General features: G+C 34.4%; 1 protein-coding gene across 7 annotated transcripts in view; it reads left to right on the top strand.

The window, feature by feature from the left end:
* LOC145987728 (uncharacterized) overlaps nt 1-17,965 on the top strand; it is a 319,042-nt gene that overhangs the window by 249,881 nt on the left and 51,196 nt on the right. The window contains exons 6-7 of one of the 7 annotated variants that reach the window (XM_083122331.1): nt 4,107-4,362; nt 11,217-11,314. The exons of 4 other annotated variants lie outside the window; for them this stretch is intronic. In XM_083122331.1, the coding sequence (XP_082978457.1) occupies nt 4,107-4,362; nt 11,217-11,286 (326 nt within the window). In that variant the 3' untranslated portion in view covers nt 11,287-11,314. Of the gene's footprint in view, nt 1-4,106; nt 4,363-11,216; nt 11,315-14,678; nt 14,909-17,312; nt 17,558-17,965 lie in introns of those variants that run through there. 2 more of the 7 variants (XM_083122356.1, XM_083122357.1) reach the window with 2 other exon arrangements.

Below are 17,965 nucleotides of genomic sequence, written 5' to 3'. Positions count from 1 at the left end.
GCCACGTTTGAGCGTTCCTTTCCGAAGCTATGATTGCTTGGAACCTGAAGTAGAACCACATTATATGTGCTAAAACATTGAAGAACAATAAGAATAGATCACACGTTAAGGTAAGTGGCTTTTAATTCTATTTTTAGCTATTTTTAAATGGCTTTTCTACCTTGTGGGTCAATTGCGACATTGAGGATTGATGAACTGATGGAGTGGATGATGATATACTCATGTCTTACCCAGGGTTCAAACCTGAAACCTTTGGCTTCATAGTACATTACACTAATCTCTCCATCATGGATACTGGCAGACGGTAAGAATTCCTTTCTGATAATAATATAGTTGGGTAGTATTTCCTATACAAAATTGTAGATAGTGAAATCTAAAAACATAGTCTGAAATTTTAAATTTAATGATAGTCTGATAACATTATATGTCTGCATGTATGTAAACCAAATAAAACATATTTTAAAAATATGAGGAGGGTGTACTTACAAGTGGTTGATTTCAAATGTTCCAACCCTTTACACATTTGTAGACGTATTTTCTTTTTAAATTTTAAAAATGTGTTTTGCTTTCTTTGTGCCAGTCAGAAATCATGTGGGCATATAATAAATCTAGTGCGTGTTTTTTTTACAACTTAATTTCTGTTTACATTACTAGCTGTGTAAAGTGATGCAATTGGTGAATACATTTCCGGAATAATTTCCATTTGATTTGCAAATTCCCTTATTATGTTGTCTGTTCAATTATCCTTTGTAGTGTTAATCTTGTGCATGTTTTATCTTACTATTCGTTATATTATTTTATCCTGAAGATTCTAAGTAAATGTGATGAAATACTGAAGTGAATTACAAAACGTATAGCAAAGATGAGTGATATTCACTTTGTATTAATATTTTGGGACATGGTAAGGTAAACCCCAAGCCAACTAATCATTGCTAGATGTTGGTATACCTCCCCTATAGTGTACTGACTAGTGATATCACCTTGAAATGAAGAGGTCCCCATGTTTCCAATGGAGGCACTTTTGCACAGTGGCTTGGATTTATCTGAGCATAAACTGGACTTCATTGGGTATGCAGGACTTGAAGGAGGGGCTGGAGTTGAAAAGGTGTATAGTGCATAGTTACTTTCTAGGAGGGGTGGCATACACTCAAGAATGGCAATTGGGTGCCATTTGAAGGAGGGTTTGCATATACAACTCCGATTTCTTTTGAGTTCTTGATTGGTTTCATTTGAAAATGTTGATTTTCTCAAAACTTTGGAGGGGCTATCTCCCTATCAGCCCCCTCTGCATATGCTAGAGGTGGACATATGGCAAACACCACTAAACATTGGTAGATGCTGGCGATTATTATAATTGATTTTTCATATTATGTAACCCCACTTTTTGCAGTGAGTGTTCTTACATCACAAAACGATATGTTATTAACATATCTCAAGCATTAGCAACAGTTTAATATACATTTGGAAGCTTTCATTGAATTACTTTCTAAATATATCTTTCCTCCTTGTTTTGTTAGGTTTTATCCTGTCTGGATTAACGGAGAAGCCTAAAAAGAACGTCAGATGCCCTTTGTGTTTCCGTGGCTTCACTTGGAAGGGGAATCTTCACACACACATGAGGGATGTGCATGGAGATGCTCAAGGACCTTTCACATGTCAGATCTGTCTCAAAGAGTATAAAAATAATAGCAGCCTGAGAAATCATATGTATTTATACCATAACAAGAATGCTTCTGTGTAGTTTTGGAGCAGTGAAATGATATTTTGATTACATTTGTAGTTACGTAATGATATCAGAATTCATTTGAGTGGGTGGTAAGCTAGTAGAAAATGTGTGTACAAGGAGAATTGTGCAGAATGTAGAGAAGCATATGTAAGACAAACCTTTCCAGCTCTTTTTGGTAATAAACACCCATTCCATATTATGAATATTACCATAGAGTAAAAAGTTTCATGATAAATTTTACTTTTAAAAAGTTATACAGACTTACATGGTTGTAAATATTGATTCTCATTATCAGTCATTGACATTTCAATTGTTTATGTATCTTTGGGCTTCATGAACTTAAGATTTCATAGATAAATTTAAATGTTTTGTTGTATCAAATGACCAGAATTCGAAAATTTGATTTATTCCAATGTACCAGACTATTTGCTATTTGTATTGTGCTTTTTATAATAGATGTGTAATAAAATAGTAATGCTTTTTATCCTGTACAAGTTTTGCGTATTATTACCAAATAATAAAATATTTATCTATTTTAACTTTGAGATAATTTTTAACTCCCATCATATTATAACATCGTCTAATGACCAAATATTTGGGGGATCTTTGATAGGCTATGACAGCCTTTGGCCACTCGCTTGCTAAGCGAGAGGAACATAAAGGGTAAGGGGTGACACCCCTGATAAATGAATCACTAAACACAATTTCTTATAAAAATACTTCTATTGACTGGACACGTAGGGTGAGGAAGACCTAAGGAATGTTTGTTTACCTGTAGTTCTACTGCAATCTCTTCTCTGCTGGTCCTCGTTGTGATGTAGCCCTACTCTGTAATAAAACGGACGAGGGAGCAACTCCAGGCTCCAAACTCTGTACTTTCGTAGACCGATATTCTAAACGATAAACTTTAACTTCCCGATCGTTCATTTGCTCCTTTATCTAAACTTATGGCAACTATGGAGCTCTTTCGCGATAACTGGATTCAATGTAAACTGAGAGAAACTAGAAACGGAGTTCTTTTGTAACTACTTCATCTGGCGGAAGACGGAAGACAACTAAGAGAGAGTTTTTCTCTCGCGACCTATTTAAATGAAATTCGAACTATCGGCCGTTAAGACAGTTGACTCGATCGCGTCCTTTGGCAATGGTGATTCTGAGGAAAAGGCTGATTTCCTGATTTTCATATTGAGCTAGCCTAATGCAATGTCAGCGGAGTTTTCCCACCTCCGCTGAAGGTCGCTGGTGTGATTAGCTTTTAAGAAGCTCATTTCCAATGCTTCAGCATGACCCATTTTTATAACATGATTAGCTTATTTATTTATGCTGCCTGGTCCTAGGTTCGACTCACGCCTGCAGTATGATATGAAATCGTTATGGCTACTTGACTACTATTCCTATATTTTAAAATAAATCTATGAAAGGGACAGTGAGATACCAAGAAACATAACCTAAAATGAATTTTTGCACTTGTATACATGTGATTATAAAGCAAGAAGTTGCATATAATTCAAGCAAGTCTTATATTAAAGGTGAAGTTTCCTGTGCATATAGCCCCGTGCCATGAAGGCACATTTAGGAGATGTGGGGGTAGGGACTTGCATAAAAGAAGAATTAAATAGAAACCATATTTTTGTATATGGGAATGTTGGTTGTTAAATTTTATGTGCAGTAAAGTTGTTCAGAAATATAGACATCTAATTGATTTCAAGAATCAGCTTTACACCTCCAGTCACGAAGATTGTTAGAATGGTAAGTATTCACAGTACTATATGGACATATGCAGACCTAGGCCTGTTCTTAAACTTAATAATGAAATTCACAAGAATTAGCTTTATGTGGAGTTCCAGTGTGTGTCATCCAAAGATGATATTCATTTTCTGTAGAGTGGAATTCACAAGTATTGCTTGGTAAACATGTCCATTATGTGTTTTCAAGGAATGGATTTTTATGTATGTTGGTGTAGAGGTTGTCCACAGCTTGTTTGGCATTTTGTTCCAACTCATGAAGCTCATCATGTGAAACAAAGAGAATGGACATGGTGGTGGACAATTTGCTTGGTAATACTTACACATCCCACTCTACTTTACTTTTGCACTTGTGAAATATGTAGTAAAGTATTCTTGCCACATTTCTGTAAAGAAAAAGTCAATCATGTGGCAAAAATAGATCAAGATATAGTATTCAATGGGTTGTCTAGCATGTTTCTTTTCTGTAATTGGGTAAAAATGAACTTAGCAATGTTAATTACATTCATTCAGAAGTTTTATTCATTACATTTAAAAAATAATAGGTTTAACTTTAAGTTTTAATATTTGTCTATTAATTGTTCCATTTTTAACAGTAAAAACTGAAGTTTCTTTTTTTTTCCTCCTTTCAATAGGTCTAAATACCCTTGCAATACAGGAGAAGAAGAGGAAGAAGAACAAGTGTCCCATTTGTGGCCGAGGCTTTACTTTCAAGTCGAATCTTGTGACTCACTTGAAGGACATTCATGGAGGGAAAGAGGAGAAGTTCTTGTGTACGTTTTGTGGGAAGTCGTACAAAACGAAAAACAGCCTGAGGCACCACCTGTACATATACCACAAGGAGGAACGGACTCTTCATGGAAGGCTAAGGAAGGATATGGCAACTATGGAGTAATTTTTCAACTTTTTTCCTTCTTTTATTTAAGCAACACTTATGTTGTACCCCATTGTCCTCTTGTACATCAGTCTGAATTCTAGATTATTAAAGTAGGAATTAAAGGTTTACTTTTTGTCACACGCAGGCAGAGTCTTGGAGTTCTATTGCTTTTGTACGAGTTTACTTGCCGTTTTTAATATTTGCACACAAGGAAAAACTCCCCCATCCCATAAGGTATCCATAGAAAATTTTTTGACTGAAGAGCATTTACACTGTGTATCAGTGGGGTATCCTGGATTTTCATAAAGAGCATGCTGTACACAAATTTTTTAAAACATATATATTATGGAATGGGGAATAGCATAATACGTATTCAATAGTTGACGATTTGCACATTAATGTTACTAAATATTGCATAACATATAAAGTAATGAAATATAGATAATAAAAGTTTAAAACTCACCAGGTTTGATGTCTGATCTGGAAGTCTTCATAAAATTATAACCTCTGTAACATCACAACCTGCTAACCAGCTAGTTTTCTTGTATTGTGCAGTTTGAAAATGTCTTACATACTCCTGTTTCTTATCCTTACGATTACTACACAGGCCGGTTAAAGAAGGGCAAGGTCTATCATTTTTAACTATTTCTTGTTTTTCCGAGAAAGAGCGAAAGTTGAATGGTTTTTTAATTAGGTCCTGTATCACACCCTCTGTTTCATTTTCCGTCATTTTTTAAATATTTCAGGAAAATACTGCACTAAGTCATGTGGAACTTTGAAAGAGGCCCAGAAATAAAAATAAACCAAACTTTAAACTAAATGTGCATTGCACTACCTCCAAGGAGAAAGATCAATCGATGCCACCTCTTTGTTCGACAAAACAACAAGCACACTCTTCTCTGTAACTGTCACCTCACCGCATGCAGCCAATGCGATATTCACACATTGTGAGGGGGAAGAAGCGGAGAGGGGAGGGAAGAAACACGCGAGCAGTGCTTGCCCATGTTAAAATCTTCCTTTGGTGATGCGGTCAATCCGACAGCTTGCTCTGCGACGACATTAATTAGCATTTCTACATTCTAATTTCTTCATATAGGAGAAGTATTTATTTTACATTTCTTGGATCTGAAGTGAAAGAAAGTAATAATTATTTTCCCACAATTGACCCATGCGCCCAGAAGACACCTCTGCTGTGTATATCTCTACAACTCAATTCCTTTGTCTCATAACTGTAACACAGCTTACTTACTATGACAAAATTTTCCTGTGATAAAAAACTCAAAATGGACGTTATGCATTATTTATTTCACTTTTCTGTTTGTAATTTATGAGAGCCGTGATGGTCCTACTGGTATGACATCTGACTGCTATGTGGGGGACCTGGGTTTTTTTCCCAGTGTGGGTGATTTTAGGTGGAAATTTTTCTTGGAATGTTTCTGCAAATGAAGCAGCTCTGCGGTTCACTGTAATAAATAAATATCTGGGCGTAAAGGGAGCTGGAACATGGTGCTGATCATATCACCTCTACAAATAACTGAGATTGTGAATATGTGGGGTTGTCTGAGTCAAATATGTACTTGCAACTGTATAAACTCAGTTGGGAACTAAAGTAGCTTATTGCAGCATTCAAATAATTCATTGTTGACTGGGAAAGCCTGGCACTTACAACAAAAGATTGTAATTTCATATATTCTCAATAATATTTCCAGAAATGAGAAATTTTGATTTATCACTTACTGTTTCACATAAAGATATGTGCTTATTTAGTGTTTATTGGTATCCCCCCAAAATACAACTTTTCTTTACATACATTCATGTTACTAGTTCAACATACAGGGTCCGGCAGAGGAGTTAGATGGTTTTGAAATGTGAATAACACACTTAATTTTCAAAGGTACAGAAATGCATTACTACAGAAATACAGGTTATTGTATGCCATTTTTATTTACCACGACAGTTTGTGTAAAAAAAAATGATGCCTTCAATTTACTTCTATACACATTCGAAGGCCTTTTTCCTTTCCTTTTAAATGAGCTACGTAAGATCTTGAGTCAGCGCTTTGTCCGTTTGAACAATTGAAATAAATTCAGATCAATAACACTGATAAACAATGAAATACTCCTTTAAATAAAACTAAGTGATCTTTATGTATTCAGATGTGCTGAGAACGAATATCGCATCCGTTTTCCTGTATCACCTAAAGTTTTTGCAGAACACCCACATTTTATAGTTTTATGGTTTCAGGTCTCCGCACCCTGCTCCGCATACGGCTTAACGTTTGGTTCCTAGCAAATGGATAAGAACTTTTTAGCGACCTTGTGTGTTTATGACTGGCACTTAAATTTCGTGGAGGAAACATCTGGCAATAGAGTAATTTCCTGTTTCTCTGTTAAAATTTGTTCTTTTGTGGGTTAGTCGAGTCTTAACTTCCTTTCCGATAACTTCGCGAGTAGCCTTTGCGAGTAGCCGTATTTTATGTTTGTGTATGTTCGTGAAATTGTGAATGTAATATTGTGTATAGTGAAGTGAAGTGTAAGTTGTATTTTAACAAAACGATAAGAGCATTCATAATTGTTTTTTTAAAGAAATATATTATAACTCAATTAATGAGTTCGCCATGTCACGCAAATGTGTGAATAACCCAAACTTGTTTTGTTATGTTTGCGGGGAATTAACTCCGAAGTCACAGAGAAATACTATCACTCCTATAGTGAAAAAAGCATATGATTTGTATTTTGGAAGTAAAGTAGACGAGGGAAAAAGCTGGGCACCAGGTAAAATTTGTTGTAATTGTTCGCGAACTTTACGTGGTTGGCTTAATGGCACTCACAAATCAAAGCCCTTCAGAAACCCTGTAATATGGACAGAACAGAAAGATCATACTATGGATTGTTACTTCTGTTTAACAAACATAGTGGGATATAGTTCAAAATCAAAACATTCTATATTTTATCCTGATGTTCCTTCAGCCAAGAAACCTATGAGTCATGATTTTATACCAATTCCTAAGCCTCCTAAAGAATGGACAGTGGATGAAACAGAACCAAGCAGTGCTTCTCCAGATGACGAACCTGGACCCTCATATTCAAACACCGAACTAAATGATCTAGTCAGAGACCTCAACCTTTCTAAAATTCAAGCGGAAATATTAGGTTCTCGTCTCCGAGGGTGGAATTTATTACAAGATGGTGTTAAGGTGTCATATCGGAAACGCCAACAATCACTGACACATTTTTTTCTGTTAGTAATGGGTTAACTTAGTGCAATGATGTAGAAGGCCTTCTGCAAGAACTTGGAAGGAGTTGGAACCCAAACGAGTGGAGACTATTTTTAGATTAATCTAAGAATAGTTTAAAAGTAGTATTGTTGCATAATGGGAATATATACCCATCAGTACCCCTTGCCTATTCTTCCACCATGAAGGAAACGTATGAAAATATGGATACAATATTAAAAGTGGTAAATTATGAAAAATATGGTCGGCAGATATGCGGAGACCTCAAAATGATTGGTATACTGTTAGCCATGCAGTCTGGGTTTACAAAATTTTGTTGCTTTCTTTGCGAATGGGACAGTCGGGCAAAATATAAACATTACAACATTGTGAATTGGCCCATACGAAAAAACTTAATTCCTGGAGAGAAGTGTGTTAGGAATCACCCTCTACTTGAGAAAGACAAGATTTTGTTACCACCGTTGCATATAAAGTTAGGCCTGATGAAATATTTTGTTAAGGCTTTGGATAAACACGGTGAGGGTTTTGGGCACTTGAGAAAAACATTTCCTAAACTCAGTGATAGTAAGTTAAAAGAAGGCATATTTATTGGGCCGCAAATCCGTGAGATCATTCATGATGACAACTTTGTGGAATTGCTAACAGAAAAAGAGAAATGCGCATGGTTAGCTTTCAGACAAGTATGCTGTAATTTTCTTGCAAATGTGAAAGCTGACAACTACAAGAAACTTGTTAAGAACTTGTTGAAGCGTTATCAGCGCATGGGGTGCAATATGTCCTTGAAAATTCACTTTTTACTTTCGCATTTGTACTTTTTCCCCTCTAACTTGGAAGCGGTTAGTGACGAATGCAGCGAGAGATTTCACCAGGATATTTCTGTCATGGAGAAACGATATGCAGGAAAATCGGTACAGAACATGTTAGCAGACTACTGTTGGAACCTCAAGGAAGAGGTTTCTGGTGGCAGTTACGAACGGCAGAGTTCAAGAAAAAAAATTTGAAAATGTGAGTAAAAATGTGTTTTTTTTTCCCTTTTTCTTGCATGAAATTTCTTAATTGAACAGTCAAAATCGGTCCTATATATATTTTTTAATTTTTTTTATATTTCATAGTTATTCACTTCAATATTTAAATCTTATTTCATGAGCAAACAAACAAAAATAATTTCAAATTTCGATGTATTATTACAAAGGGAATTAAATTTTTATTAAAATCAAAATATGGAAATCCAGGGAAAACGATAGGTGATACAGCATTTCTACTTTCAGATTTGGATTCAGCGGGGTCGAATTATAAATAATCACCTATTTTCGTTCAAAGAAGCAAAAAAAAGTTTGAATTTGTTCATCAGTGTAATCGGCAATCCGGTGAGAAGTTAGTGGCCTGCTTAACGTTTGTCAGCCCAGTAAGCATGGAGCCCTGGAATGTGCAACATTGAGCGTTTGGTGTCATCGGCCCGTATTTCTTCGAAGATGAAGATGGGGATTGTGTGACGGTGAACTCCGAACGCTATATCGCATTGATGAATACTTTTGTTTTACCAGAACTTCGTCCGCTTCGGCGTAGGCGTAGGATAAATCAGCAAAACATATGGTTCCAACAAGATGGAGCAATGGCTCACGCATCTAGATCCTCTATGGCTGTTGTTCGTCAACTTTTCCAGGACATGTCATTTCCCGGTTTGGTGACATACCTTGGCCTCCTCGGTCACCAGACCTTACAATCTGTGATTTTTCTGTGGAGATTCCTCAAATCCAAAGTATATGTGAATAAACCTCGCACATTAGACGGCCTGAAGCTTGCAATTAGAGATGAAATTGCAAACATTGATGGTGAAATATTGCAATGTGCTGTATGCAACTTCTGGGAGAGGCTTCGAATGTGTGTACACGTAAATGGAAGTCACTTGAAGGACATCATTTTTAAGTCATAAAGAATTGCCATGGCAATTGGCATACAATAACTTAAAATGGCATACCATAATCTGTATTTCTGTAGTAATACATTTCTTTACCTTTGAAAATTAGGTGTGTTATTCACATTTCAAAACCGTCTAACTCCTCTGCCGGACCCTGTATAATAATGAACTTTGAACTCCTCACTATGTTATTTACTCTGCTTGAAAAGGTGCACACTGTCTGCATGGTTTGGGGATAAAGAATTTAAAGTGTTCTTTAAAATTGAATTTCTTCCACCCCTCCTACATAACTGTATAGGCTCCAAAAAATGTATTAGGTTTTCTGTAGGTTAATCATGATTGGAACTAACTTAAAAGTGAGATCTGAATCACTGTGAATTACACCTAGGAACCTGGGCTCAAGAACATTGGTATACTTAACGGGGAGGATGTGTTAGATGTATGGAAATATGGAAAATACTGGGTGTACATAAAAAACATCCATGGTTTTAACATCCTTTGAAGAACCAGGTAGGATGGTTCTGTGCTTTCGTATACTCCCAAGTTTATGTTTGTTGTTGTTTTGTTACCCCCTAGTTCACTTGAATGTTGTCAGTCTTGTCTTTGCGTAAGTTGGTAAAAAAACACAAACTACAAATTGATTTGCAGACACACAACATAACTTTTGTTGTGTGGTCAGTGACTGCCATTCTTTGACAAGAGCATCAGGGAATGGTTTCTGAATTTTCTAGAAATAGGGAGTTTGTTGAAAAAGCATGCAGGAGGTATGCTTCAAGTCTCTGATGAGGGAGTTGAGGTTGTATGTGAGGTTTTCGTCCACATTCTGAGAAAATCTATCAGGCAAGCCTCAAGGGAACTGTAATTCCTGCTTCAGCTGTTCATACAGTCTTACATAAAAGACTGTGCTTCCATACATATGAAGTTCAGATCTTTAACCGGAAGACAAGTCAGTTCTCAGGTGAAGCAACTTTTTACATATAGTATTGGGCAAAGATAACTGGCACAATGTTCATGTATGGATTTCTTGGGGGGGGGGGGGTCCACAAGCACATCAGAGACAGTCCCAGGCACAATGTTTGATGCAGACTTAATGTTAACACGATTTTCAGACCATTTTTCTTTAACAATAAGACCGATTGGTATGACAACTATCTGGATATGCTAGAACAGTTTGCCTTTCCACAAATTGAACATGTACAACCTAGTATTGTGTTCCAACAAGACATATCTTCTCCTCATTGGAGCATTGAGTTTCATAACATGTTAGATGTAACTTCACCAGGCATTGGATGTGGTGAGGAGGTCCCTGTCCTCATTCTCCTAATATCACACCCCTGGGGGATTTCTACTTCTGGGGGTATATCAAGAATGCAGCCTACTACACTAAAATGCCAGATGTGAATGCCTTGCACAACCCAATTTCTGCTGTCATTGGCACCATTACCAACAACATGCTTAATACTTGGAATGAGGTCGAGTACTGGCTCAATATCCTTCGCGCCACTAATTATAGTCATATTGGAAATTTAATGTATTGGAAGAACACACATCCAATCACATATTTACATGTTCATTCTTATTTTATATAATTATAAAACCCCGGAGGTTCATTTGTGTACAGCCTGTAATATCACATTGTTATTTGAAATTCCTATTGCTGTTTCTCACACAAACACTATCCAAATTATAACAAACATTTTTTCCTCTTTCCATAGATATAATTTTTTCTACGTTGAAGGTGGGGAAGGAACAGAGCATGAAGAGGAAACACCCCATTCACAGTGAAGATTTCACATTGAAGGCCAAGTTGAATATTCATTGTGGAAAATTACCATGAAGATAACAAAGGACCATTCCTGTGCCACAGATCATACAAGAACACTATCAGTTTGAGATTTCACTAAAATAAACCCATAACGTATCAATCAAATAAATAACAGTAAAATCTTAAGTTAGTGTCTTGTGATGACTACATTCATTCTGTTGAAATAGTTTCCTGCAATTTGTTAATTTTGTGCAATAATAAGTTACCATTTTTGTAAAGAAAATTTTATCCTCATCACCATGACTTTGTATATTTTCCTTGTTTACTTGAAATATGTATTTTTTTTTGTTCATCTTGATATTTCATCAATTTAAGTTCCTTAATTTACAATAAAATAACTTTCAACAAAATATTTGCAAGGTTTGTGCTATTTGAAAAATATTTTTACACAGTGACAAGTAGTTCTGTCCTTGTTATACAAACATATGGGTTGATTAGTGCCTTTTTATCAACACTATATTCAGTTATGTGTGTATTTGTGATATTTTCATTAAGTAACTGTAGTGTATACTGTCTCAATGTTCAGTCTACAAAATTATAAATTAAAAGATTATAGTGAGAGCAGGAATTAAAACAATGTGCCAAATACTTTTATGTTGTTATAGTTATTTTAGTATTATGAAGATATTTTATAAGAGGAGTTCGATGCGAAGTAAATAATTTAGATGAAATATATGGTACTACTGACTTTTTTTCAATATATTTGAAAATAGAGTGAGTTTTCACCTTACTTTTTTAAGGGCATAATTTAGAAATGAAAAGTTCTCCTCTTTTTTTCTAAATTTTGGTGCATTGATACAGAATTTACATAAAATTCTTTTCTGATGTAGAGTGCACAAGTGTTTCTGCTCTCTCACAGCAGATATATTTCTCACATGTACAAAGTATCATTCTTTTAGTAATGTAAGTCATCATTATTAGTAAAATCTGTTAAATTGTATGAATGTATGTTTTTAAAAAATCTTTTGTTGTTCCTTGTGTTTACTTAGACAGTACCTAGTATCTACATTTTTTCTTCTGTGTAAAACCATTTGGTTTTTTTTCAAGGTCAAAGAGATTGTTCTAGTATGCTTGCTAGTTATATTTTCTTCTCTATAGAACATTCGTTGGTATAGTATTAAGGAATATGCACATCTTTTTGTTTCCTATATTTATAGGTTTATTACAATAACGTAAATTTGTATGTTAGCTGTTGTCAGGATTATGTAGTTTACTTCTAACCTTTAGTGGATGGCTAGTCCATTTATATACCATCACAATATAACAGCAGCTAATGCATAATTTCTTCAAAACTTTTTGTTCATTTATATACATACAAATACATAAAATACATAGTTGAACAACAATACAATAGGAGTTTGGGGTGTTTGCTAAAGGTTGGTTTTATTTTTTAATCAATATGAATTTTAAAGCACAGGCTTTTTAAATGCTTGGAAATGTTTTTAAAATATCATAAAATGAGAACTATTCATCATAAATTGTTGAAGAAATATCTTATTGGTTACCATCTTTGACCCCCCCCCCATTATAGTAAAATAAATAGAAAACCAAAATGTAGCACTGGTTTGTACAGTCATTAACTTTCAATGGAATTGTTACAACCCAGAAGTGTCCGTGACAATACCTACAATTGTACTAAGTATAATTGAAAATCCTCCTGTGGTTTATCAGAAAATATTATTAAATGTATTGTGCAATAACAAAAAAAAAGTGATGTTGCCAACTTTTCCTAAGTAAGCTATTGGTCGAACAGTGGTATGTAACCAATCTTTGAGAAAATATTACTTTCTTGATATAAAAAAGTGCAAAAATATTTTAAAGAACAAAAATTTCCTGAAAATGTAATTTTTCAAACTTTCATCTGCCCCTGTTTGACCTCTAATACATGGCAAAAAAATTGTTGACAACAGCAGAAGGCATGTACGTATGTATATATCTACACAGTACCTACAAGAAAACAATTGCCCCCAGCATACTGCTAGATTAGGATATTTACCAGCACATGTCAGACTTTTTTATGTTGTACAATACATTTTTATTATGAACTGTGGGGTCCACAGGTGCTCTCCAAGTAGGATTTTTTTTTTCTTTTTGTAAAAGTTAATTTCTTCTAAATGTATTGCTTTCTACAATATTTTTTTCTGGAGCACACTTGAAAACATTCCAACTCTAGAAACTTACAGGTAGAAAGGGGTCCTGTCTGCCAAAGGTTAAACAAATCTTGAAGTTACCATGATAGCTTTGTAAATGTGTGTTCAAAAATGCCTGCAATAAATCTATTTCAATGTCTGTTATGTCTAATTTTTGTACCTAGTATTCTGTCTATTCCACACTCTTCTCTTTGTGCATAGAATTTGAATTGAATAGTCCAATTTAATTAAAATTATACTTTACTTATGGATGCGATTCAGGTTAAAGTTGTTCTCTCACCTAATCAAAATAGTTACATAAAAAACTTACTTAAAAGTGCATTAAAAACTGAACAGTGCACACACGAAAAAGGTATTCATATGTCTTGGAAAAAAAGAAGAAGGGAGAGAAAAGAAAAGAAAAGATTGGGGAGGGCCAGCTCAGTGTCCGGGTGCAAAATATAGTTAACTTTTGATCTTGCCTCCAAAGTTACCAAGTTCGAGTCTGAGCCTGGGCATTAATTTTATCTAATCATCACTTATCCTAATCATTGTTATTAGCAAAAAGAGCAGAAAAGTGATGCTAAATAACAAAAAAAAGCAAATACAAGATTGGAGAGTGATGTTGAGTATATCATGCTGCTAGTAAAGCAAGTTGTATTTAGATGTGTATTTCGTGCGTCATTTTTTCATTAACACCTTTGTTGCCATCTCTCCTTTTCTGCCCTTCGAAAAATCAAATGATACGATGATATATCCTTGGTAAGAATTTGAGATATTTTTAGACATTTTTCCTACATTTGGACATCTGTCTCAAATATATGTGACAAAGGATATAAGTGGAATTCTTATTGACAAGATATATGGATGATCAAATAAGCAATGGTAAAAATTGCAAAAAAAAATATTTTTAGAAATATTTTACAAACAGTTTATTTGCATGAATCTTGTAAGGGATGAAATTTTTTTCAAAATATTATTAGATGAATTCAGCATTAATGTCAACTGTAAGTTCCAAGTCACTTCAGAGGATCCATTTAGGTAAGTATTTTTTAAATGCATATAAACCATAATTTTTTTAGTATCATAGCTAAAATAGTTAATGCACGGTTGTTAGCTATTGTCCGTTTTCTCAATGTAAGTAAAATTTACAATTTTCTTTCCTCATTATATTTGCATCGTAGCAATATTTTCTAGCAGTTTTCTTTATTTTCTTTATACAGGTGGGAGTGGATTTAAAGGGCATCAGGAAAGAACTAGAGACAAGTGCTCATTCTGTGGCCGCAGTTTCACTTTCAAGAGCAGTCTCGGTGTGCACATACGAAATGCCCATGGAAATGATCAAGGCCCATTTCTGTGCACTGTGTGTCAGAAGATATACAAGAACAAGAACAGTCTACGAAAGCACATGTATGTTAGCCATGTGCGAGCAAGAAGTGAAGAGCAGATGTAAATATGGTATATTACACTGAAATCATCTTAGGTCAAGCCAAGTTTTCTTGTAGCATCGCACCTGCCTTTCTGCATTTACCTATGAAGAAACTTGCAGTCAACATATCTGTTCTGCTCTGTGAACGGGTGCTGGAAGTTAGCTTTTCTAGCTTTCAGTGTTTCTTGTACTACCTTGAAAAATCTGAATTCACAGATTTTTCAGGTCTTCTAATTTATTACTTGGTGCTCTTTTTTTCTATCTTTAGCACTCATCACAGTTAAGAACTAAATTTCAAAGGGATAGTTTTTCCTTTGTAATCTTGTCCATCAAGAATATTGTGGTATTTGGTAATTCAATAACCAAAACTGTGTTTAAGTTACATGTAATAGCTATAGTTTAATAGAAAGACACTAATCGAATTGATACCTGTGCATAATGTAAATGCTACTACCATCTTAACAACAAAAGTGACTCTTTATTATTAGAAACTCAATTTTGGTACCTGTGTGTTTGTATTTTAAGGTAAGCTGTAAATTTGCATAGCAAATTATACAATGTTAGTTTAAGATTAAGAACCTAGTTGTACAGTAATTTTGGCTGGAGTGGACATATTGTGTACATTAATTGATTTTTTTTTTTAAATTTGACACCCTTAGAGATTATTTACTTTGGTAAAATCTTATTTTTTTCACAGGGAAAGATTAGAAGTTATCTCATTACAAATTACTTGTTGTTAATTTTATTATAGCTTAGCTACATAGTAGTATATGATTTTGATATGAAACTTGGTTTGGATTGGTCTTTTCTTAGAAATAAAATCCCTTTCTTTGCCTTTACCTGTCTTTAGGTTGTAAATAAATTTGCATACTTATAAAGAATTAGTGGCATACAATGAAATTTGAAGAAATTCTGGTAAGGTACCAAAGTAAAATTTACCTTTTTACACAAATATACAATAATTCAATGTAGTAATTTACAAATATACAAACATTCTGCCATTTTCTTATTACTTTAAGGCTGAGTAGTTAGCACAGTGCACTGCGATGCCAGAGGTCCCAGGTTTGAATCCCAGTCTGGCATGGATGTTCATGAATGTCCCTTCATCAATTTCATCATCACGATTATTCAAAAAATAGCAGAAAAGCAACGTAAAATAACAAAAATAAAAAATATTGTTATTTTAATGAATATAATCTGTATTTGTGAAGTAAATATCACAGTTCTTCTAAGGCAGAATCTTTTATGGTCACCTGGTTACATATCGTCGATTGAGAATGCAAATGTTCTATCTCCAAATTGTAAACAAATTGAGATATTTAGGCTGTGGTCTATTTAGGATGCAATTGTATCCTCTCTGATATCGTCTGATGCCTACATGCAACCAGTGTTAATATATTGAGTGTCTTTTTGGTCCATGTGCAGAATTTGAAAGCCACCACAAGAATGCAAACTTCAACAGCCAGTGAAATCTTACGACAATTTCCTCAACCAACCACAAGCGCCATCCGAGTATGAGTTAAACCACTTGCATTCTAACCTGTCACTTGTGGGAGCTGCGTAGTAATAGTAGTGGTCTTCGGTTCTTACTTTCGTTGGTAACAGACAATTTTTTTTAATAATAGTGGAATCAAAGTACTTGATTGATTTCCCAAGATATGAATTATTTATTTTACTTTGCTACTGAATGACGAACTTATAATCAAATTCATTTCATCTGCATCTCGCTTCCAGAAGGCAGTGTTCTATATGGTGGATAGAACACTGGAACTCTCAAATCAAAGGTAGTGTTGTGTGCAATTGTTCTATCTAAGATTTTAATTATTAATTTCAGCAAAAGTACCTAATGAAACAACTATTTATTTTTAGAGAGGCTTAAATATATCAGCTTTTGCAATGATACAAACTTTCAGTGCAATGGTGACAAAGGTTCAATGAATATATCATGCCAAACTTTAAAGGGCTCTCCTGAAGAAATGAAAAATTGGACATAGAATACTTACATTCTCAGTGGGCGATATTGCTTAAGGAGATGAATCGATTATTCAAGTTCTACATGCAACATTTGTAATGTTATATCAGATCTCTAAACTATTGATTTATCAGTGTCTGTAAACCTTATATTTGAATATTATGGCATATCAGTCACTCCTGAAATATCCCATTCAGAACTCTTCTAAACAACTTTAAATTGTTTCTATGTTCAAGAATCAGAATAGATATTGTCAGTGATACCAGTATCAGTTCAGTAATTTTTGGGTCAGCCCTGATATTAAGAATAATAAAATGTACTTTTTAAAAATATTTACATAGTTCATAAATGTTCATTCTCACTTTTCATTACATATATGTAAGCATAAAGTAATACATGAAATCATTTTGCTGGAATACTTATTGTACTTGAACTTTTGTTTTTGTCATTAAATAGGTCAGCTTGGCTGGGCTCCAGATGAACAGAGAAGAATAAAATGTCCCCTTTGCGAACGAAGCTTTCGACAGAAAGGTCACCTCAGAGTTCATGTGAAAAATATTCATAGTGGAGAGGGGCCTGCTCTATGTAACATATGTAACAAAATATATAAAAATCGTGAATGCTTAAGAATTCATAAAATAAAGAAGCATAAGAACTTAAAATTGCTTGGTGAATTTCACTTTTAAGTGAAAAGTTGTAATATTGTTTTAACATATCCATTTCAGCCATTTTGTATCTGTACTTAATGATTATTGTTATTTTTGTTTGGGCATTATGTAGTACAAGTTGTGATGGTAATTTTTTGATTTTGCAAATAACCAAACAATTTCTGTAGAGAAATGCTTCATGTGTTGTGTATGCCTGTAGAAAATTTGCCATGATTTAAAATAAATACCTTTACATAAGACATTGTTTATCTTTTACACCTCAAGTTTGCTCGCTAATTTTCGCAAGCTTTTAAGTTAATGGTGTGTTTTATGATTTCTGTTTGGAAGAGTTGGTGGACCTAAAACGTTTGTGTGTGTGTGCAAAGAGCAAATTATTCCAGTCTGCAAGATACATTATTTAATTTCATTGTGGTTGTATTTTAGGATATTTGTAATATGTAT

Source organism: Lepisma saccharinum, chromosome 5, assembly GCF_977018435.1.
Source record: "Lepisma saccharinum chromosome 5, izLepSacc3.1, whole genome shotgun sequence".
NCBI classification, from domain to species: Eukaryota; Metazoa; Arthropoda; class Insecta; order Zygentoma; family Lepismatidae; genus Lepisma; species Lepisma saccharinum.
Note: the sequence above shows the minus strand (reverse complement) of the source record. Positions and strands in the feature narration are given on the sequence as shown.